The sequence below is a fragment of the Takifugu flavidus genome, chromosome 11, assembly GCF_003711565.1.
Source record: "Takifugu flavidus isolate HTHZ2018 chromosome 11, ASM371156v2, whole genome shotgun sequence".
NCBI lineage: Eukaryota > Metazoa > Chordata > Actinopteri > Tetraodontiformes > Tetraodontidae > Takifugu > Takifugu flavidus.
The window spans coordinates 14232037-14252827 of NC_079530.1; the positions used below are offsets into that span (position 1 = coordinate 14232037).

The 20791-nt window shown below is 44.6% G+C and overlaps 2 protein-coding genes across 2 annotated transcripts in view; one reads left to right on the forward strand and one right to left on the reverse strand.

The window, feature by feature from the left end:
* The window catches only part of hpse2 (heparanase 2), a 35433-nt gene extending 24159 nt beyond the window's left edge, over positions 1–11274 (reverse strand). Inside the window, exons 1-6 of the mRNA XM_057047515.1 lie at positions 11137–11274; positions 10416–10514; positions 8419–8640; positions 8049–8323; positions 6357–6511; positions 5508–5669 (exon numbers count right to left, since the gene is read on the reverse strand). Of these exons, the coding sequence (XP_056903495.1) occupies positions 5508–5669; positions 6357–6511; positions 8049–8323; positions 8419–8640; positions 10416–10514; positions 11137–11274 (1051 nt within the window). The remainder of the gene's footprint in view (positions 1–5507; positions 5670–6356; positions 6512–8048; positions 8324–8418; positions 8641–10415; positions 10515–11136) is intronic.
* LOC130533810 (metal transporter CNNM1) lies at positions 11237–20762 on the forward strand. The gene is made up of 10 exons (XM_057047514.1): positions 11237–12677; positions 14875–15018; positions 15605–15745; positions 15836–16005; positions 16091–16190; positions 17564–17718; positions 18138–18381; positions 18885–18989; positions 19081–19182; positions 19409–20762. Exons 1-10 carry the CDS (start codon positions 11237–11239, stop codon positions 19486–19488), a joined length of 2682 nt encoding a protein of 893 aa, XP_056903494.1. The 3' UTR covers positions 19489–20762.
* Positions 20763–20791: the final 29 nt, after the last annotated feature.

Consider the following 20791-nt stretch of genomic DNA (forward strand, 5'->3'; position numbering starts at 1 on the left):
AGGACGCCACGGAGTGATAGATCGCTCCTGACAAAAAATACAACCAGCCATATGCTCTGAGGGAAAAAAGTATTAGAGTAGTCACAAGTGGCCAGAAAATCAGGCCAAATTCTTGTGAAAGCAACATTTTTGAAGTTTAAACTGAAAGTTGACCAATACTGGACTAATAAAGCAGATATACAAGAAATGCTGCTAGAAAAGAGCCTTAAAAACGATAAAATAATACAAACTGTAGTGCTACACTAGATTCTGATTTTAATTTAGATGTGTGCATGTGTAGAGTATTTATATAATATACATAATGCTAGTACCTTGTTAGGACCCACTCAGAGCACACATGCAGTGAACACATGGACACACACTGACACAAACACCCACATCGAGTGATCTCATAAATAAAGGATGACAGCCTGAGAGTCAAATTATGGAAATAAAATGTGCCTTGCTGGTAATGAAGTAGGCATGTTTCCCCAGAGGATAACAACTTCATCTGGACCTCTGGACTACAGAGCTGAAGTACCGACTCTCTCTCTCTCACACACACACACGCACACACACACACAGGTCCATTCCATTGACGCGAATAGAGGCATGATCTGTAAATCATAATGTATGTTTGATAAAGTTCAGAGGAAAAGGAGGGCGATGGGGGTGGATGTCATGCCAAACAATCACGGGAGAGGAAGGACTGCTTTCAAACATTTCCACTTCATCAGGCTATTAAAATTACATCCATTTTGCAGGTTGTTGGCACTTGTCTCCAGGCATGTTGCAAACACATGGAATTAGATGCGGTGTCCAACTGTGTTTTAAACACATAAGGTATTCTTTTGATTAGGAAAAAAATCTGTGGAGACAGAGTAGAGAAAGTAAAACCTGTTGCTGACTTTACATTCCAATGATGATTGTAAAGTATTGATAAAGTACTCCTTACAGTACTATTGGTCTTCCCCTGACTGGCTGCGTCATCAAATGTCTTTTGTTTGTTGGTATCATTTACGCTGCGGTCACACACAATCTGTTCCAAAGCTAAGCTAAGCTGTAAGATTCAACTGCAATAAGAGGTTTACCTCATTTACGACTTTATCTTTCAATAAGTGGGAGCAGTTCCTGCAATTGTAAATAGCAGAGTCTGGCTAACTGTAGTAGTTAGCATTCCTGCATACTGACTGTGTCCTCGGTCCTCATCTGGCAATTCTCAGGAAGTAATAGAAAATAGAAGGGACTGACTGCAAAAGGGGATTTAACCTCCAGTGTGCAGAGACCAAATGAACAGACCATTAACTTGATTAAACTTTATGATTGAGCGTGTTTTGCAGAAGTATTTGACATGTAAATTAAACATATGTACAAGTAATGTAAAGCCTTTCTTAGTGGCATACTGAAAGAGATGATTACATGCTGTACTACATGTTTAATTAGTATACCATTATATGTTAGAATAACATCTTTCAGGCAAAAGAAAATAAAAATGCTTATGGTCAATGTATAAAACAGCTATTTCCAAAAAAAATTTTAGCCACTGGCAAATTCAAAGGAAGATGAAACAGACCAGTGTTGCTGGAGAACATGTTCAAGGTCACTCATGTATTCAATTATACTGCCAAGATTAGAGCATCAATGAAAAAATAAAGACGTTTAAGACTAATGTTCTTTCACTTTTCTCAGTCAAAGGCTACAACACAGCAAGGTGTGCTCCCATAATAACTGCACAAGTGTGTTTTCAAGGTCTGCAACTGCTTACATGGAATAGAATTATTATTTAATATCAACAAATGACAGCAGCTTATATCAATTCTTTGGCATCAGTGCAGTACTAGTGAGTGACAGTGGAACATAAACTACCATAAATCCATGTTGACAGAGAATTGAAAGGCAGAACACCACACAAAAAACTAGACCTACAGATTGTGTCTGTGGATGCACACGTTTACCTAGATAAACACACAGGAAGACATCTGAAAATGAGATATATTGCATAGAATAAAGGGCATAAACAGCTTACAGAATCCTTTTCATTCTAGCATTGTATATTTGCATTGATAGAATACAATAAACAAATGCTGAGCTGTTTATGTAACCCAAACATAGTAGGTAAATTAAAGAAAGATGCAACAGCTACAAACCTGAAAGGGATCTTATAGTAAGGCTAATGGTTGATGGGATAATTCCTACTGTTCAAAGAAAACATATTTAGATTTTCAAATGAATAAAAGGAAAGTTGTAACTAGAACCTCTGTGACTATACACAGCTGTACCAGTTTATTCTGATGAAAATATTTTCAAGCCATTTACAGATGTTTAGAAAATTCTCCCTCTGCCTGCGCTTTGTGTCTATCCTGCCAGAGCTTTAAATGCTTTAAATAAATATCTTGGCTTGCTTTCCTGAACATACACCTATCCAAGCTATTGAGAGCATCATGTGCAACCATGTCACAGGTACTGGCAGCCAAACGGACCAGTATATAAAGATAAAGACAGAATAGCAGGTGTAAAATAAGTGAAAGATAATGCACATGCTCTCATCAAGCTTACACTAGTACGGCTGTAAACACTTCCCCCTTCTTGGGTTTCATTTTAATGGACTCCTGCAGTTCTGCCTGAGACATTTCTGTCTGAAACTGCTGCACCTCAGCGTCGGTTCAAAGACAACGTTCTGCTATTAATGCCTGATGTATGCACGGAACTGTCAAGCAAACCCCAGCAACGGTTTGGACACTGTAAACACCTGTGCCACTTAATGCTTCACACTTAAGATCAGACTACGATACAGAGAGAAACCAATAGAAACCATGATGTCAACGGATGCCCTGCGCCTTATCACCAAGCCAACACTTGACTGTTGACATTAAAATCGTGCTCTTTGCCCAGTTTGTTTTAGTCCAGCTGAGCCAGATAAGTTGGGAGACATGAGATGATCCTGACTATGACCTTGCCTGACTTTGAGCTATTTTCCTCAAATGAATTGCTTCACTGGATGTTTACGTGCACGTATACGTGTGTGTGAGCTCAGGGCGGCCCCGTTATTGATGGTCCTAACAAGCCGAGGTCAAAGGTCAGACAGTGATGTGTGGAAAAGGGTGCAGCAGCAAGACTGTCAAAGGTATTTTTTTTAAACATCACCTACGTTCTCATGCACACGCGCGCAGTCTCGGCTGATTATTAGCATGTTTAAACACATCACAAACAGGCCTACCTCTAATAGCCTGTTACCTTTTAGTATAAAGACAAGGGGTTTAAGCACAAATTCTGTATTATGCCTGACCTTCAGTGGCACGCAGTGTTTTACAGTGTAATCGTTATTACATTTCAGCCCCTTTATTTTGCATTATTTCCATGCCAAGATGGAATAATGTTACAATAGCAACAAATAATTGTAGCACAAAAAGGCAAAAAAACAGTGAGAGCGTATCGCGTGGAGCTTTGAGCGTTTCTCATGTGCAGACCTGCAACGCGTCTTCTGTGAGAACACTTCAGATTAAATCAACTCTAGCCAAATAAAAGCCTTGTGTTGGCTCAACCACTGTGGCACCTGCACATAAAAGCTAAGTGCTGCACTCTGTCTCATACTTCTACACCTATTTATATAAACCTTCACACCAGGAGTTCAAATCTAAAATGGTTTTCACATTGTAATTACAGTTTTCTGCTATGTCCAGCTTAAACTGTAATGACCTTTTCCACTACACACTAACCTAAATCAGGGTGTACATTAAAATTTTAGGCCCGTATAAAAAGTAATTACATTGTGGACGAGGAATGGACGGGGTACTAAAAGTACAAGTTGTGCCATTATCTGTCTCAATCAGATTTTATATTGTGTAAATGCTCTGCAAATGTTACATGAAGAAACACTTTTTAACTTCGTTAGCATCTCATGACAGACTTACAAGCGTGTAAATTGCCCCAAAAGCATTGACAGCACCTCAGCTTTGGCTCATTCTGCACAATGACTATGTTTCAAAGGTGTTGCTGAGTGATGACAGCAGGAGGAATAAAAGTTTCAAGAGGAACACAAAAAGCAACAATCGCTGACTTAAAATTAACAATATATTGGATGACAGTAATAAATCCCATAAGTTGTTTAACGTAATGAGATTTGTTTCCAGGTTTTCAGCCTTAACAACTTGGGTTTGACCTGGTTTTCTTATGTGAATCTTGTTACCAATGTAATAGAATATTCTACAATTAATGAAGTCATTCCATAAAGAAGAGGCAATAACCTTAATGTTTGGGGGCTCTCTTTGTATATCATAAAAGACATCATTTTTCAGAACACGTACAAGTATGTATGAACACGTATGTTGCCTTTCTTTAAATTATTAGTTTATTTTTTACATAATTCCCTGCCTACTGAGCTATGTTGTGCATATTCTGTAGACAGAATAACCTTCCTGCTGGGATAATATTAAATACTTGCTGAAACTGAACTTGTGAACTCTCTGCTCACACCTGTAGCTTCTAATTCTTAATATTTGCTTACGCTGATAAATGCACAGAGGCTGTGTTTTCATTGTTGCATTTGAGACTGAAAATACATAGTAAATGAATCTTGTTCATGACCGCCCCATCTTTCAGAAAGCAACACAGAGAGGGCTGCTTTGTTCCTGTCAGGGGGACCTTCCCAAAACTTGGAAAAACACATCGTAAACCTGTTAACTCAAGGCCTCTGTGTAATCAGTGGTTCACTTCAGATATACAATCTTTGTTTTACAAGCCAAATATTTCCAATTGTTGTAGATCTTTATATAGATTAATCACTAATATAAGCACCTTGCCCACCCACAAACCTCTTGCTCAAAGTTTTTTTTTAATTAAATGCCACAAAAGTTTGGAGTTGTGTATATCTTCCATCTGTAAAGGTTGGAAACAAAGTAGCATGTGTTATCCTGAATTATGCTGGGGAGTTAAAACCATTTTGGTGGTTTAACTATGGTTTATTACATTGTCTTACTTCACCTCAGTCTCCGAATGCCAAATTATCCTGAGAACTTTCCCATCTTAAAAAGCCACAGACATTTTAGTTGGAATTCTGAGGTGTAAAACAACACAAGGAATGTTAACTCATCCTATTAACAAGCCCCTGTCTTATTAGGCAAATCACTGCAGAGCACAAGTCAGTGGACCATCCAGGTTTAACACAGACAAATTCCCACATTGTTGTTGTTCTTGCGAAGTTCCTCTTTTTCCATCTAAATCAATCACAGCAACAGATAAGAAGAAGCCCACCCAGAGGAAGGACTCCAGGGTCGTTTTTGTGGTCAGCTCGTGTTAACCAGTGAAAATGTCACTGCCCTTTTTTTTACTAGCCTCAGCTGCTGCACAGCTCGATCCATCCCCGCATTCCTCCGATGGAGGCGGTGTCTGTCATTCTGAAAGCTGATCGTTTTCATTGACATATATTAACCCTGGTTCACGCACATGTGTGTCTGTGCATGCACACATGTGGCCTACCGGTCTCCAGACTGTGCTCTGTGTACTGGGTTTTTGTGTGTGTAATCTCCTACCTGTAAATGTTATGTTGCTGTATATGTCGGACAGCTGCTCTTTCAGCAGGACAAGCTGTGTGGAGGCAGCCTTCTCCCGCTGCAGCTCCAGCATGATATCCGGATGGCTGGCCAGCCTACAGCCCTTCTGTTTGTCCAGTGCGACGTCACTGCGAATTATGTCTGCGAGCATAGATGGATGGATGAAATCATAATGAAGCGTTGAGAAAAATTACAGGATGCAAATTAAATTTGTGCACCGAGTCTTTAAATGCGATCTGCACAATATGAATATCGGTTTAACTGTATTTAACATAGATTACCGTGCATCATCCTACAAGTTTGTGACTTTTAAGCATGTTATAAACCATCACATTTGTTAGAAATCGTTCTATAGGTCGAAGCCTTAGCTCCTGGTTTAATTAATTTAGATAAAGAAAAAAGAAAGACGAACTTTATCGTAAAGACAGCGGGATGAATAACAAACTATTATCCTAAGTTCAACAGTAATGTTGGTTAATTGAATTATAGGATTTATTTTATGAGCTGAATTTTAGCTGGCCGCCAACAACCAACGCGCAACTATTTCCCAATAAAATAGGCTATAAGTGAAATAAACATTGTTGGGATTATTAAATTCTTCATCTAAACTGGTCGAAGCGATTGTTTTAGCTGGGTGCCCGTAATAACCACAGCGGAAACCTGCTCAGCAACAATGGATGATGTATAAAATAAACTGCGTCACGTTCGTTCGTGTCAAACTCTGTATTAAATTAAAACACTGTTGGAAAGAATGGCGGACGATTTAAAGGCGCGCGTTTATGCGAAGAGTAAAACAAAACAAAAGAGAAACTTGTCTTCTCGAATCACCGTCTTCGTAGTTCTTCAGGTAGTAATCTGGCCCCGGGCCCCTGAACTTGGCCAGGTTCTTCTGGTTGTTGAACTGCAGGAAGTCGGTCCGTTTTCCCCCGAAACGCAGGAAGGCAGGCGACAGGCCGCGCGCCAGGGTCACGAGCCGCCTCGAGCTGCCAACGCAGAGACAAACGATGACGCACAAATAAATTGTGATATATGTTTTCAACGTTTATGTCTTTTTAAAACTACACTTTTTAAACTACCCGCAGAGGCTCTGAAGTGGCCACTTCCTTGTAACAGTGTAGGTCGGGGTGCGGCCCAAACTTATTATTGATTAGAATGTATTGTGTTTTTTAGTATTTTCTCGCATGCAAACCAGAGGGTGTAAAATGGAGACGGGCCGACTTCTTGGTTGCGTGGACCGTGAAATAGACTCGCTTCACCCCGTGGACGCGCAGCTGCACAAGTTATTAACTCTCAGTGCCGTACCTGCTGTTAGAATAACACACACAGGCCCATTTAAAGATGTTTTGCATGATTACATGTTTCTATAGGTATTGAAGCCCTACAGGTGCTTTTGGTAAACCTGTAATTAGGTGGTAATTACCCATTCAAATAATAGGCTATTGATAAAGTAACACGAAGAGTTGTAATAGCAGCGAAAATGGTGATTTGGATTGATGACTTTTTAAGTAGGTACTTTTTCGTGTGCGTGTTTATGTTTACGATTTGTTGCAACGTAAGATGTGGAAGTCGAATAACAAAAAATAATGGATGACGGAGATTATCACAGTGGCGACCTACACGCTCAGGAACAGTTTAATTTAATTATGTTGCTCTACAACTCAACTAAAAAGTTTTGTTACTGCGTAAAGTGGCCAAAAATGGGCAACTGTCAGTGTCAAATTTGTGCTGAATTAAAATGAACCTACCAAAACAGTAAAACGCGATTGTGTTGCCCTCGTTTTATTATTTAAGACAGTCCGGTATTGATTACGCGAAGTAAATTAATAACCTGATAAAACGTTGACGGCAATAGCTGTAAGTCTGTTTGTGGTTTTTTGTTTGTTTGTTTATTTGTTTTGCAACATGACACCAACAACACTACATTAAATGAACTCACGCCTTTCAAAGGATGAACATGGAGGTGAATTTATGAATTTATGTTAAACTGTTATCTTCAACCAGAACGCACATTTTGGAAATGACACTGTAACTATTATGAAAAAAAATTAAAACCCCTCAAAACTGATGCAATGTAATTTGGTTCATAATTATTTAAAACTCATAAATTAGAAACCACTTGGGCTCAAGACCTACGTTCAGTGTTGTTTTTTATTTCTAATAAATAGATTAGATTTCAAGGATTTTAGATTCTGCACCTATAAGTGTGTCATCACAATGTAAAATCAAACGCCTCCATAGCAACTGGTTGATTCTTAACGTTACTAAGTTTTCATATTTTGGATCACGTATCCTTTAAAAGTTGTGTTATAGAGCACAAGACCTTTCGTGTGTGTGTGTGTGTGTGTGTGAGAGAGAGAGAGAGAGAGAGAGGGAGAGAGAGAGACAGAGAGACAGAGAGACATAGAGAGAGACTTGGAGAGAGAAACGTGTGCTGTCCAGACAACGTGGCTGCGTGCGTAAAGAATTTAACAGCCGCCAAACGTTGTTGGACACATCTCACTGGTGCATGGAAAAAAGTACCTGAGAAAGTCCAGCCACCCATCTTTGATTATGGAGGGATCCAGCTGCAACGAAAGGAAGTTGTCGTTTAGGACTCTGATCGGGCTGCGAGTGTTGACATCCAGGAGAATCAGCGTCCTCTCCATGAAACCCGGTCGCTTTCCGCTGGTTGCCGGTCTTTGGTACGTGGAGGGAGAAGAATATGGAGAAGAAAGTACCAACTGCACCACTAAAGCAGCCAAAGATGCCAGCCATAAGAGGGACCACTGGAACCCGCAAGGTGAGGATTGGGACATCTTGGAGCAGATGGTAAAAAAGAATTTTAAAAAGAAGAACGAGTCGTAAAATAATGTAAATATGCTCCTCTGGCTGATCGACAGTGTTCTTGTACCTCGGTCTCATCGATATGAACGTCTTCTCGTCTGGTTGTCTCACCCCTTCTGTATCTAAGTATTTTTGGGAGCTGCTCACAAGAGCGCACGCCCTGAGCCAGCCTTCGCGGCTGTGGGAGCCAGGAGCTGGGAGGGGGAGGAAAGGCAGCGCCGCCCCTCTCTGGTTTAAAGAGGGGACGTTTAGGCCCACCAAAGCCACCATAGTAGTTTTGTAATCTATCCTGTGAGGGAGCATAAAGTGTTTTCAGAGAGAAATGACATGGCGTCAGTAAATAAAAAGATCAGTTCCAATCCAAGCAGAATAGAAAGCCACGTGAGAGGGGATAGGTGTCCATTTAACCACATCGATTTCCGGTTTTAAAAAAACCAATTGTAGACTGTGCATTAAACGGGAAAGTTCCAGCAGAAGAAGTTTAAAGTGGGAGTCTGGAGTTCCAAAGAACAAAGGATTGCTGGAAAAGAACAACAGTTGGGATTCTGTCAGCGGGGTACTTCATGTATCTGAGCACCAGAGACCTCGCTGCGTTTTGATAAACAACTGATTGACTGCACATTTTTAATTCTGATGGCATTTGGAGATTGCAACATGTAGGCTATGAGTGGAGAAGAAAGGGGCTGGTCGTTTAAGGTCAACGCTGGCTCGCAGATGAGGAGAATCCTTCTTTTCCCGTCCGTTTAAAGCACCTATTCACGCTGCCGAGCTTGTTTCTGGTTTAGGCACACCAGGGTGCACCACTGGAGAATTTCTGTTCTTTTTCAATTGGAAGCAAAAGCCACTGGAGCCAACGCTGAAGGCCAGATAGACTTTAGAACCGACAAACATTATTCATAGAACCTCTGCGTTCTTTCGTGTTTTCATCGTTTCTCTCTTTAAAGTTATAGCGTCCTAGGAGATTTGTGCATTTACTAAAATTGATTTAAACCATATTTAACATTAAGCTTTTCCATTTGAAAGTAGGTAATCTTTGTAAAGTGTCTTACAAAATCGTGAAAATAAACTTTACCCTGCAAATACCATGGAAACGTACATTTAACAGGATTAGAAGAGAAATATGAAGAAATCCTTCACCTGCCTCAGCGATTAAGTCCTTATTGATGTTCTTATTGATCTATGATAGAACTGTTGAAAGGAACGTGACTGTTTTTCCCTCTTTATGAAAAATCTGGCCCAAATTAAAAGTAAATCAAAATAGCACATGTGACATTCGACATAGACTGGCCAGCGGGATATTTCAATAAAAACATGAAAGATGTGCGTTATCCTCACCCGTGGATTTTAAACGCATTACTACTGCCGGGATTAACTGCAATATTTTAAAAAAAAGACTGCTTGAAAGACAAAATCGAATGTTCTGTATAAATGATTTATTCGGTTAATAAATAATGATGTTTGTAACGTGCTTAACTTAAAGGTAAATTAAGGTTTTACGATCAAAAATAATCAGTACGGAGAAATTGTATATTACATATTATTGTATATTTACAAAACTCTATTATGAAGAGAGTTTGTAAATGAAGAGAGTTTTGTAAATTAAAATGACGTGTGTGTTTTTATATTGGTTTCAAAATGTGTACGTTTATGAATACGAATTTGGGCTGATTGAAATCCTCTTTGTCCCACGTATATTTATCATCTTGTATTATGGATAATTTAGTTCAACTGTCTACAAAACCCGTATCGACGTTTTGAAAACACGGGAAATTAGGGTCGTTATTCAGCTGGTTTAATTAACTTTTGTTATTTCAGACGTTTCCCCCCTTCCACTTTGGAAAAAAAATGTTGTAGAAAAGGCTCAGTCATAACGAAAACGGACCGCTATTTTTATTCCACCACGAATTTTCATATATAAAGTTCAATTTTTAACTGAGTTTGCAGACCCGCTTTGTCCGAAGGTGTGCTGCGTTTTATGGAATAGAAGTGGACTCTCAGTGTGACTGATGAAAAGCAGAAAGAGCGGTCAAGTGTCAGAGTCTTGACGGAAGAGTCTTTTCTCACCTTGAACTTCTTTTGCGTCATAAATTTCACGCCATGGGGAGCTTCAACTCGGGGCTCTTCCTTGGGTAGTGAAGACCAGTTTACCAGGCCTGGAAATAGCTGAAAGAAACAAATTCTGCTCATATTGCGAGTTATAATATTTAAAATGGCAACTTCTATACGGACTAAGGTTGGTAGTTGTTTACAAAGGAGTTTATTTTTAAATAGACAATTTTGTATCAACAAAGCCTTTCTTGTAAATGTAATGAAGCGTTAAGAAGTTCGTGCGGGGAGATTTCTTGTCGTCGTTGTTTTCAAGAGACACTGAATTTAAAAAAGAAAAAAAATCCACAAAAGGATTATCCCGCATCAAGGTCTCAAATCTTTGACACCCGCACATAATCTGTCAACGCACAGAAAAGGTGGCAATGCCGCCATCTAGTGGACACACTGAACACGCAAATAACTGCTATACCCAGGTATTACACAAACCCCTGTAGTTTAATCTATTAGGTGTTGAGAATGGTCCAGGACTTCATATTTCTCCCCTACGATTGATTACATTAGCTTCGGTGTAATACTCGTTTTATATTGGGTGATGTTGGAGCTCGCGTGAGTCACATTAATCATTCATGACTGGGCATTTCCTGCCTTCTATTTTTAGATCTGGAGGAAAACAAACAAGACATGCCTACGTCACAGACTGTCATGTACTCTCTCATTCTCGCTTTCTCTGTCATACCCATCCTCGCCTCTTCGTGGATATGGCCACCCAGCTGTTCCATCCATTCCGCCGCACCACGTGACCCAGTTCTCCCGTGTCCTTCAATAGTTCAGTCAGCATGATGGCTGTGGATGCTGCGGATGCTCTCTGCAGCATCCTGCATCCGCGCCGGGTTTCTTTCCTCTTCCTCGCCATCGCAGCAGTCTTCCTCCTGCCGGCTCCATCAGCGGGGCTGCTCGGCGTCCGACCTGAGGACACACAGAGCGGGGATCTGTCCGTGCAGGGTGGGATACTGAGGGCGACCGAGGGGACCCGCTTCATACTGAGGGTTTACTACTCTGCATCACCGGCCGCGGAGTATCCCAACAGCCTGAACCTCAGCGGCAGACCCGATGCTGCTCCATGGATCGCGTTTCTGGAGGAATCAGGTGAGGACGGCGCGAATGCGGAGAGGCAGCACCGCTCGAAGGGAAACCCGTGTGAGGACGAGAACGCCCGTACCACAGACATCGAACTCTTGGGTTCTTTCAGATCCACTTCGAGTCAGAACTCAGTTTTGGTCGAGTTATTGGCCAAAGACCTGCGGAGAGGCGAGGCGATCAAGTACTACTCCATGTGCGCGTTCGATGGAGTGAAATGGGAGCATTTCAGTACTAAAGACTTTTGGCTAGCGGTGGCAGAGAGACCACCAGAGGCAGATGCGTGGCTCCAGGCGGGGGTTTCGATGCTCCTGTTGGGACTCTCTGCGCTCTGCAGCGGTCTGAACATCAGCATGCTGGCACTGGACCCCGTGGAGTTGCGCGTCCTGCAGAACAGCGGCACAGAAAAAGAGCAAAAATACGCACGGAAGATTGAATCGGTGCGCAAACATGGAAACTACATCCTCTGCACAGTAGTGTTGGGCAATGTACTCACGAATACGTGTTTTGTGGTGTGGATGTGCCAGATTTTAGGAATGACCGCTCTCTCCACCGCCTCCTGTACTCTGGGAATATTCTTTATTGGTGAGATTTTACCTCACTCTGTCGCCTCCCGGCACAGTCTTGCCATCGCTTCCAAGACCCTCTGCGCCACCCGGCTGCTGATGTTGCTGTTTTTCCCAATTGCTTATCCAGTCTCCAAGATTCTGGACATCATGCTCCACCAAGAGATCAGCAACTTTTACACCAGGGAGAAGTTGGTGGCCATGCTGCATGTCACGGACCCCTACCACGACCTGGTAAAAGAAGAGCTCAACATTATCCAGGGGGCCCTGGAGCTGAGAACCAAGACCGTAGAGGACGTGCTGACCCCACTCTCAGACTGCTACATGCTGTCCTCGGATGCCGTGTTGGACTTTTGCACCATGTCGGACGTGATGCAGAGCGGCTTCACCCGCATTCCGGTCTACGAGAACGACAGGTCCAATATTGTGGACATCCTCTTCGTCAAGGACTTGGCCTTCGTGGATCCGGACGATTGCACTCCTCTGAAAACCATCACGCAGTTCTACAAGCACCCCATGCACTGCGTGTTCAGTGACACCAAGCTGGATGTGATGCTGGAGGAGTTTAAGAGAGGTACACATGCAAAACTTACCATGCGCATGCTGCAGACCTCGGTGGCGCCATGTGTATATATTGGAACCGTTTCAAGGCTACCTACTAACTCCTAGCAGCGAAATTCCCCTTTGAAGTGACTGTGCACTTAGTGCAAAATCAGTGCATACATCAGTCCACTGGCTCACAGTAGGCCTGCAAGTAAAGCTCTTTGATCCCCGTGGTAGTGGGAGCCACATGTGAAATGTGATAGCGTCCCACAGAGTGTGGTTCAGTCAGGGGTTAAAGGTTAAGAAAGAGCAGCATTGGATTACCTGAAGAGTTAATGTAATGAATTTCCCATGACAACAACATGTTTTCATCCCGTATCTCCACGCGCCTCTCCCCTCTTGACCTTTTGTGTGGTCACCTCCACGACCAGAAGGAGACACGGTTGGCTTTATTTGGAACCGATGAGGAGTCGCCGTCCCCCTGGCTCCTCTTCTGCCTGATAGGAATCTCAGCAGCTGCGAGGGCTCGCTGTACTACAGCACTCTCCTCTGCTGCTGAGCAAGAGCTTCTCTCAGCAGGCACAGACAGCTAGAATATTAAATACAACCGTGAGCAGCGCTCGAAATGCTTCTCTGATAAATTTGAGAAGATGTTGGGGTGAATGACAGACCGTTTGTAGAGAGACATTGGGACTAACTTCAGTTCCTACCTACAGGTCAGGAACTTCCTATAAGTTCATGCAGGATTATGAAGGCTGGCAGACACCACTGATCCCTCTGCTCACATCCAATCTCCTGCTGTTTCATACAGCAGTGTTCTGAAATAAGGTCAAAGCAAAGCTTCCATTTAGAATGCTTGTTTGCACCTAATTGTCACCCCCGCGGTGACTTTCGGTCTTCCTGCCGTCTGTAAGGTCGTCGCGCTGAGGGCCTGCAGAGCGACCATGAAAAATTCAGCCCCAACCTTTGCCGAGCTCGGGCGCTTCCTTCCTGCTTTGGCTCGATGGATTAGAAGCCCCTGCTGTTGCAGAAGGGTGGCTGCTGGCTATGACGCTGTCAGACCGAGAAGGGCGGATTGAAACGACGGAAAATGTCAGTGGTGATGTCATAAAGAGGGACAGGTCTGCACACAATGAGGCTCGGCCCTCGTGATTCCCCCGCGACACAATAAACTGGGAGCAGGAGAAAGAATGAAGGGGGAACTGATGGAGCAGAAATACTCTTGAAGGGGGCATCCTTGGCAGACCCAGTTTCGCCTCGGGCATGTGTGCCTCTGTGCGTGTGAGTAGTGAGTCTGCTGCAAGAGTATTACGTAACGCCTGAATGATGTAATGCAGTGCCCCGGCACATGCACACGGATGGTAGAATCCACCTCCGTCTCACCTGAGGTCTTCAGACAGGCCCACCCAGGTTCCAAATGCTCTCCTGCAGCGCGGCTCAGTCTCTCGCCCCAAATGCACGCCCCACCATCGTTCAGGCAGAGAGATTTTGTTCTTCTTGCCCCATGGGATTAAAGCATTTGATCCCAAAATCAGCCCCTCTGATATGAGCTGCTGGTTTTGCCTGGTAGGCCAGGCAGACAGCTTATATGCTGCTGACTGTGCCGGTGTCACCAGGCGGACGTCAGCACCTCTGTGGCAGCGAGAGAATAAGAGTCATTTCTTAGAAGACAAAACAAACCAAACACACACACACACACACACACGTTCAACCTTTACCAGTGCGCGGATCGTGTCACATTTGCTTTTCCGCCTCTTCCTCCCCGTCGGATAGCTGCGTCACCCCACGCGTGCGTCTCTTTCATCCCAAAGCTGAGTAGGAGAGGCTGGGGCGTGCACGTTGGCGTGCTGGCAGAGGAGGCAGCGGCGCGGCCAGTTCAGACAGCAGATGCAGGCATCCCCAGACCGATTGCGTAATCCCCTTGTTTACGTAAGGACAAAGTATTCCAAACTGTCAAAGTGTCTCCAGACTAATCCCCCCTTGCTCCCGACCACGGCCAACCTACCACCACACACACACACACAACACACACACACACACACGAGACACCGGTCCATCCTGACATAGGAACCCTTTCATATTCAGCTCTCAGACCGGCTGATTCTCATCCTCACTCAAAGATCCAGTTGGAGGCTGTTGACTCCAGTTATTTTTATGCACAGGCCTTTCCTCACAAGCTCACCTTTCGCACTCACCCTCCTTCGTTTTTAAATTCCTTGTGTCTGCAGGGAAATCTCACCTGGCCGTGGTGCAGAGGGTGAACAGCGAAGGGGAGGGAGATCCCTTCTATGAAGTGATGGGCATCGTCACGTTGGAGGACGTCATCGAAGAGATCATCAAGTCCGAGATTGTGGACGAGACGGACCTGTACAGTACGCATGCTTCCAACATGAGACCGCTCCAACCTTGCAGCGGCTTTCCAGCACTTTGTAAAAGCTGTTGGCGGTTTTCTCTTTCGCGCCCACCTGAGTTTACTTTCTCATTAACCTTGTGAGCTTCCCCCTGTTGCTCTCAGCCTCTTGCTGCCGCTTAATTTAATGACGGCAATAAACGGCACCGTCTCGGAGATAATCGTCATAAGCCGCTCAGTATTAATTGGCAGAACAGCTCCCCTGCAGATAAGTGCTCAACAGCATCTTTCTGCGGAAGCTCCTGCTCCCAGGAAAATGTATTCACATACATTTTAATTACAGCCAGAATTTGAATCTCTGTCAGGGGCGCACTTGTGTAGGTGTTCATAAAGTCTTCTCCCTTTAGTCTGTCTGTGCGTGTATATATAGAACAGAGCATTTCATCTCTCTGGATGCACAACAGAATCCAGCCACAGCAGCTTTAGGGCTTGATGTCACAGTTTAATGCAGTATTAGATGATGTTCATGGAGAGAAAGGAGCTAATTTACCCGCCAGACATTAAATCAAAGCATAATAGCAGTATTTTTGTGATCTGTGTGTTAATAGCTGATAACAGAAACAAAAGGAGAGTGTCCAACCACGAGAGGAAGCAGCAGGACTTCTCCATCTTCAAACTAGCAGAAAATGAGGTGAAGGTGAAAATGTCGCCGCAGCTGCTGCTTGCAACGCACCGCTTTTTGGCCACAGGTAGCATGTGTGTGTGGTGTGTGTGTGTGTGTGTGTGTACTAGGTATGCAGCATTTGTTCTTAATGTTCCCTTATTGGTGTGTGCTGCAGAGGTGGAGCTCTTCCGGTCGAGTTACCTGTCAGAGAAGATTCTGCTCCGTCTCATCAAACACCCCAGCGTCATCCAGGAGCTCAAGTTCAACCCCAAGAGCAAACACGCTCCTCAGCACTACCTCTTCCAGAGAAACAAACCCGTGGACTACTTTGTCCTCATTCTGCAGGTGACTCCACGACTCCGCTGCAGGATGTTCATCCAAACAGACCTCCTAGGGGAATGTCTAATGCATGTAAATGTTTGTGCTGCAGGGTCGTGTGGAGGTGGAAATAGGAAAAGAGGCTCTCCGTTTTGAAAATGGAGCCTTTTCCTATTACGGCCTGCCTTCGCTTGTTCCGCCCCTGCCGATTGGTGAGTGCAGACATGAAGAAGGAGAAAAACACCTGAGCGATTACAATAATTATGATGAATGTGACAACAGTGAGAGGTCAGCCATAAACATGGGAAAATCAGTGCGGTGCAGAAGTGGACCTGTGCTGGTGGACTGCCTGAGTTCTCTACATCGCCTGGGCAACGTCAGAGGCAGCAGCGGCGGTGGGAAGTCAGTAATTAAAAGAAGTAATTTCAGAGAATGTCCCAGCAGAGGGACATGACCTGCTCAGGATTAGATGATATCCAGCTAAGACTGCAGAGCGAGCAGAAAGCACTTTCTTTAATGCTCCGTGTGTGTGTGTGTGTGTGGTGTGTGTGTGTGTGTGTGTGTGTGTGTGTGTGGCTTTAGGTAAAAAGGCTTCTGACATTATAGAAACCAGATTTATGCTAAAGCTGCAGAAGACGCCCTCGCTGCGTCTCTGCCTGACTCATAGATTCCAAAAGCAACACGTCAAACACCGTTAAATTATGGTTAAATGACATAACATGTGACGGGAGCTTTTATGGTGACACATTTAGGTGCCGGCGCGGTTCAAACTGTCTGTCAAACATTCCCCCACGCACTGATGCATATTTAGTTATTACCAGACCATCTAGAGCTGCAGGTATTTCCGTCCATATTTCTTTTAAAGAGAAAACAACATCCTGTAAAGATGTAAGACGGCTCACATTAGCTCATAATACGTCCATGCTTATTATTTATGCACTTAATGCCGCTGCTGCTTGACTTCAGGGAGAAAGGCTCATTATGGAAATAAGAGAAACCACAGCGATGCAGATCTGTCGGGCTCATTTTGAATAATAAATACATAATTACTGTCTTTCAGTTTGTTCGCCAGTAGCCCCTCCCCCCAACAGACATTAGGAAGCTCTAATTTTAACAAATATTAAGTTAGGATTCAACAGAACGAGACAGTTATAAATTTAAAATAATTTGTGATAAGACATTTATGAATACAAGATCTTGGCTATGAGATAACACATTGTTCTCAGTAGGAAACTAGTTTATGCTTTTGATATATCTATTTTTGCAATAGTAATCAGGAAAATGCCAAAGTGAATTGGGCAAGACTCAACATTGCCCTTACTCTATCATTAAAAACACTCCTCATACAAAAAAATGCCGAATCTAAACGTTTAAAATCCAAAATAGGAGGCCACCTTAAGCATTTTCCACCCAACTCTGCCACAAATACGCCCGAGTGCTTGTGAAAACAGCCAGAATCGAACAGAAACATGCCAATAGAAGCACATCTGTCACATCTGCACGACACTGACAGTAACCCCGTCACAAATGCTGCTCGTGTGTGTTGGAACACACTTTTTTGAGCTATTGTTTCCTCTGTGTTCAGGTAAAGGCTACAGCTCCCGGGCCAGCGGTCTGAACCAATCAGATCTACTGCTGAGCGGAGGCAGCGTGGGTCAGCTCCCTATAGGAGGAGGGGGCGGAGGGGTCTATTTACCAGACTATTCGGTCCGACAGCTCACCGACCTGCAAGTCCTCAAGGTCACAAAAATAAACCCTCACACCACATATGTGGAACTTTGTGAGCTTGTTTTCCTTCACATACAGCACAAAGTTTATTGAAACATATTTCCTTTGAAAAAGTGGAGGCGGGGGGGGGGGGCGACTGCATCATTCCAAGATCCCTGCGTTTAATCTTGGAATTCCAGAACAGGCAGACTCTTCCTGTGCTGCAGCCTTTGCCTTTGATATGCCCCAATCCCCGATTCTGACTGAACGCAGGCATCCGGCCTCTCGCTCGCCCCTGAGGTCTCCCTCACTCCTTTAAAGACTCACGACAACAATCTCCGTTTGCATCATGAATATTTTATCCTTGGGCGTCACATGTGATCTCTCACTCCCGCCCACGTGGGAGCGCGTGTGTGTTTGTGTGTTTCACGCTGGTGTCCGTGCTTCTACAGATCACCAGGGGTCACTACCAAAACGCCCTGACGGCCACCAGGATGGACAGTTGCCCTCAGACTCCCGACCCAGTGGACCCCGACATCAAAGGGAGGCCACCTGTCCCAGAGGCCCGCTCGCACAGCATCGCCCTCCCGCTCACGCACGCGCACACCCGAATGGGGCTGGCCCGCCTCGCACGCCTCCACCCCCACGGTGGCCTTCGCAACACCTACCAGCTGAACGAGAGGAACCGCATCGTCCGTGAGTCGTGTTGATTCATGCGAACTGCTCAGTTCAAACGTGCTGCTTCTCAACGAGCATTCAAATGAGCTGCATTAACACTAATTGAGTTGGTTTAGTCGGCTTTGTGTGGCGACGTTTTGTCCGACTCGCTCTATAAATACCCGGGAGACTAAACTAGTCGAACCGCAAAGGTTTGTTTTTTCTGTTTAAATAATTAATTTCAACTGTAATAATCCTTTAAGTCGAGCCGCCGTGTTGATTTGCTGACAGTGTTGTGCAAATGAGGCATCAACGGATCTGCACCAGTTTGCAGGCTTAAAAGATTTCCCACGGACCATCTGTCCCCTGATGTGTGTGGCAACAACCCCACCTCTGTGTGTGTGTGTTCATATAGTCACGTAAGAAAAATCTGGGTGTAGATGGTCCAAGTTCCTGAGATAATGACATTCTGGAAGATGTGAGGTTCCCTCCCTCCGCTGAAGTGCAGACCTGTGACTAAGTGTGACTCTCTGTGTGTGTAGGCAGCAAATCTGATGGCCAGAGGAGTCCCAACGACACCGTCTTCCTCCGCATGGACGACATTCCCTATATCCACGAGGACCGGCCGGAAAGCTACGGAGAAGATGGTGAGGATGAGACTTTGAGGAGACCTTTGTTGCGCGTGCATATTTGGTGCAGGCCGGTAATCTTGACGCCCGTCTCGCTGTCGTGAACCAGACGTGCCTGCGGACTCTCGGCCCTCCACCTCTCCCTTCATCAGCTCTCTGTCTCTGGCCGGTTCCGAGGAGAACCTCGGAAAGAGGCTGCTGCGCAAACTGAGTGAGTGAGCCTCCGCATGCCGTCAGATGTGTGCAGAGCTTTAGCCGAGGACAGGATGCGCCGGGTATCTTAGCAACGCTCTCAGCAAATCCGCCAGCTGCCGCCCTCCCCCTTGGCACCGACACGGCGTGACTCATTTTGCTGTTTATGGTTTGTTTGTGGGCTAGTTTCAAGGAGGAGGAGCAGAGGCGGGGTCTTTCACCCAGAAACCTTCTTTTGTTTCCAGGTAACAAGAGGAGAAAAAAGTCCCAGGACGGAGAGAGGAACTTGGAGGAGGGCTCGGACCATCTCCCGCTGACCAGCTAGCATTGTGGCTGAGAGGAAGAGCACTGACGCACAGGCCCTCCTCCTCCTCCTGATGCGCCTCCCCCTGCTCCATCACCACCACCGTGTTAATCAACCGCCCCACCCTCAGGAGCCCACCCTCCCTCCCGAAACTGGCGTCTCACACCTGTAACAACCCGGAGCGTTGGCCCCACCGTGGTGATGACCGAGTCATTGCAGTCGACAGCACAACCCAACACAGCCACGACTGATCCTGAGACACTTCACACTTTGCACAGGGAAGTGTTTTAATGGTGGCAGCAGAACCAGCCAGCAACCGGGAAATAAAGCACAATCTTCCCACCAGATTAAAAGGAGACCCTGATGGAAAAGCCATAAATGATATCTTCAGCCATCCAGAGGTTTTGGAGGTATATGATTAAAAAATAACAGCATTTCAAAGTCATTTTATAGAAAGAAGGTGCCAGAATTACCAAAAGACCTTTGAACAAAGCAATACACAATACACACACACATCGCATGCGTCCCACTCACAAAGTGTGCTGAGTTTCCTAAGTAAAACTCTGTAAGCGTTTAAATCCATCAACCTTTTCTCCCGATCTTACTTTAAACCAAACCACATTAGCTGCGTGCTCCCCACTTATCGCTAAAGCTGCAGATTTATTATTCTAGATAAGCTAAAGGGAGCTTTGGTCTTTGGATCTAAGGGGTCTGAAGAGGGCTCTAGTGCAACAATAGCTGCCCACTGCATGTTTGGTTAATGCTGCTTTTGCTGTAGTTATCCTCGTTAGAGACCCCTGCATGTACCAGTCAGAGGACAAGTAGAGGGACCTAGTTTACAAGAACTCCTCCAGGGGTGCCGCGCACATTCTACCCCTGGAGTTGAGGACGTACTGGAAATTATTTATCACAACAGCCACGCGATGGCTGGGTTAAGCTAATATGTGTTGTGCCTGAGCCATAAAAGAGAGATTAAAAGAGGCAGGTCTGACGTCAATCCGCCTTCTCTCTGCACACACACACACACACGAGGACAGAAGCTGCTGATGAGTGTGAGGTTCAAAGGTCACTGAACCGACCCGTCTATAGAGCAGAGGAAGCCTTTTGCTCCGAACCGGAACCACGACAACCTGAAGTCATTTTACTGTTGATCAATGCTGACTCATTTTTAAAAGCTGCCGTTTGTTTTTTATCAGGGGTTGTAAAGCTTTTGTAATGTTGAATTTAGATGATATTTACCCAGAGATATAAGCAGATAGGCCATATGACGTTCATTATTAAAGTGACTGCAGTAACGCGCCTGTTGTTCATCTAACTGCCACTC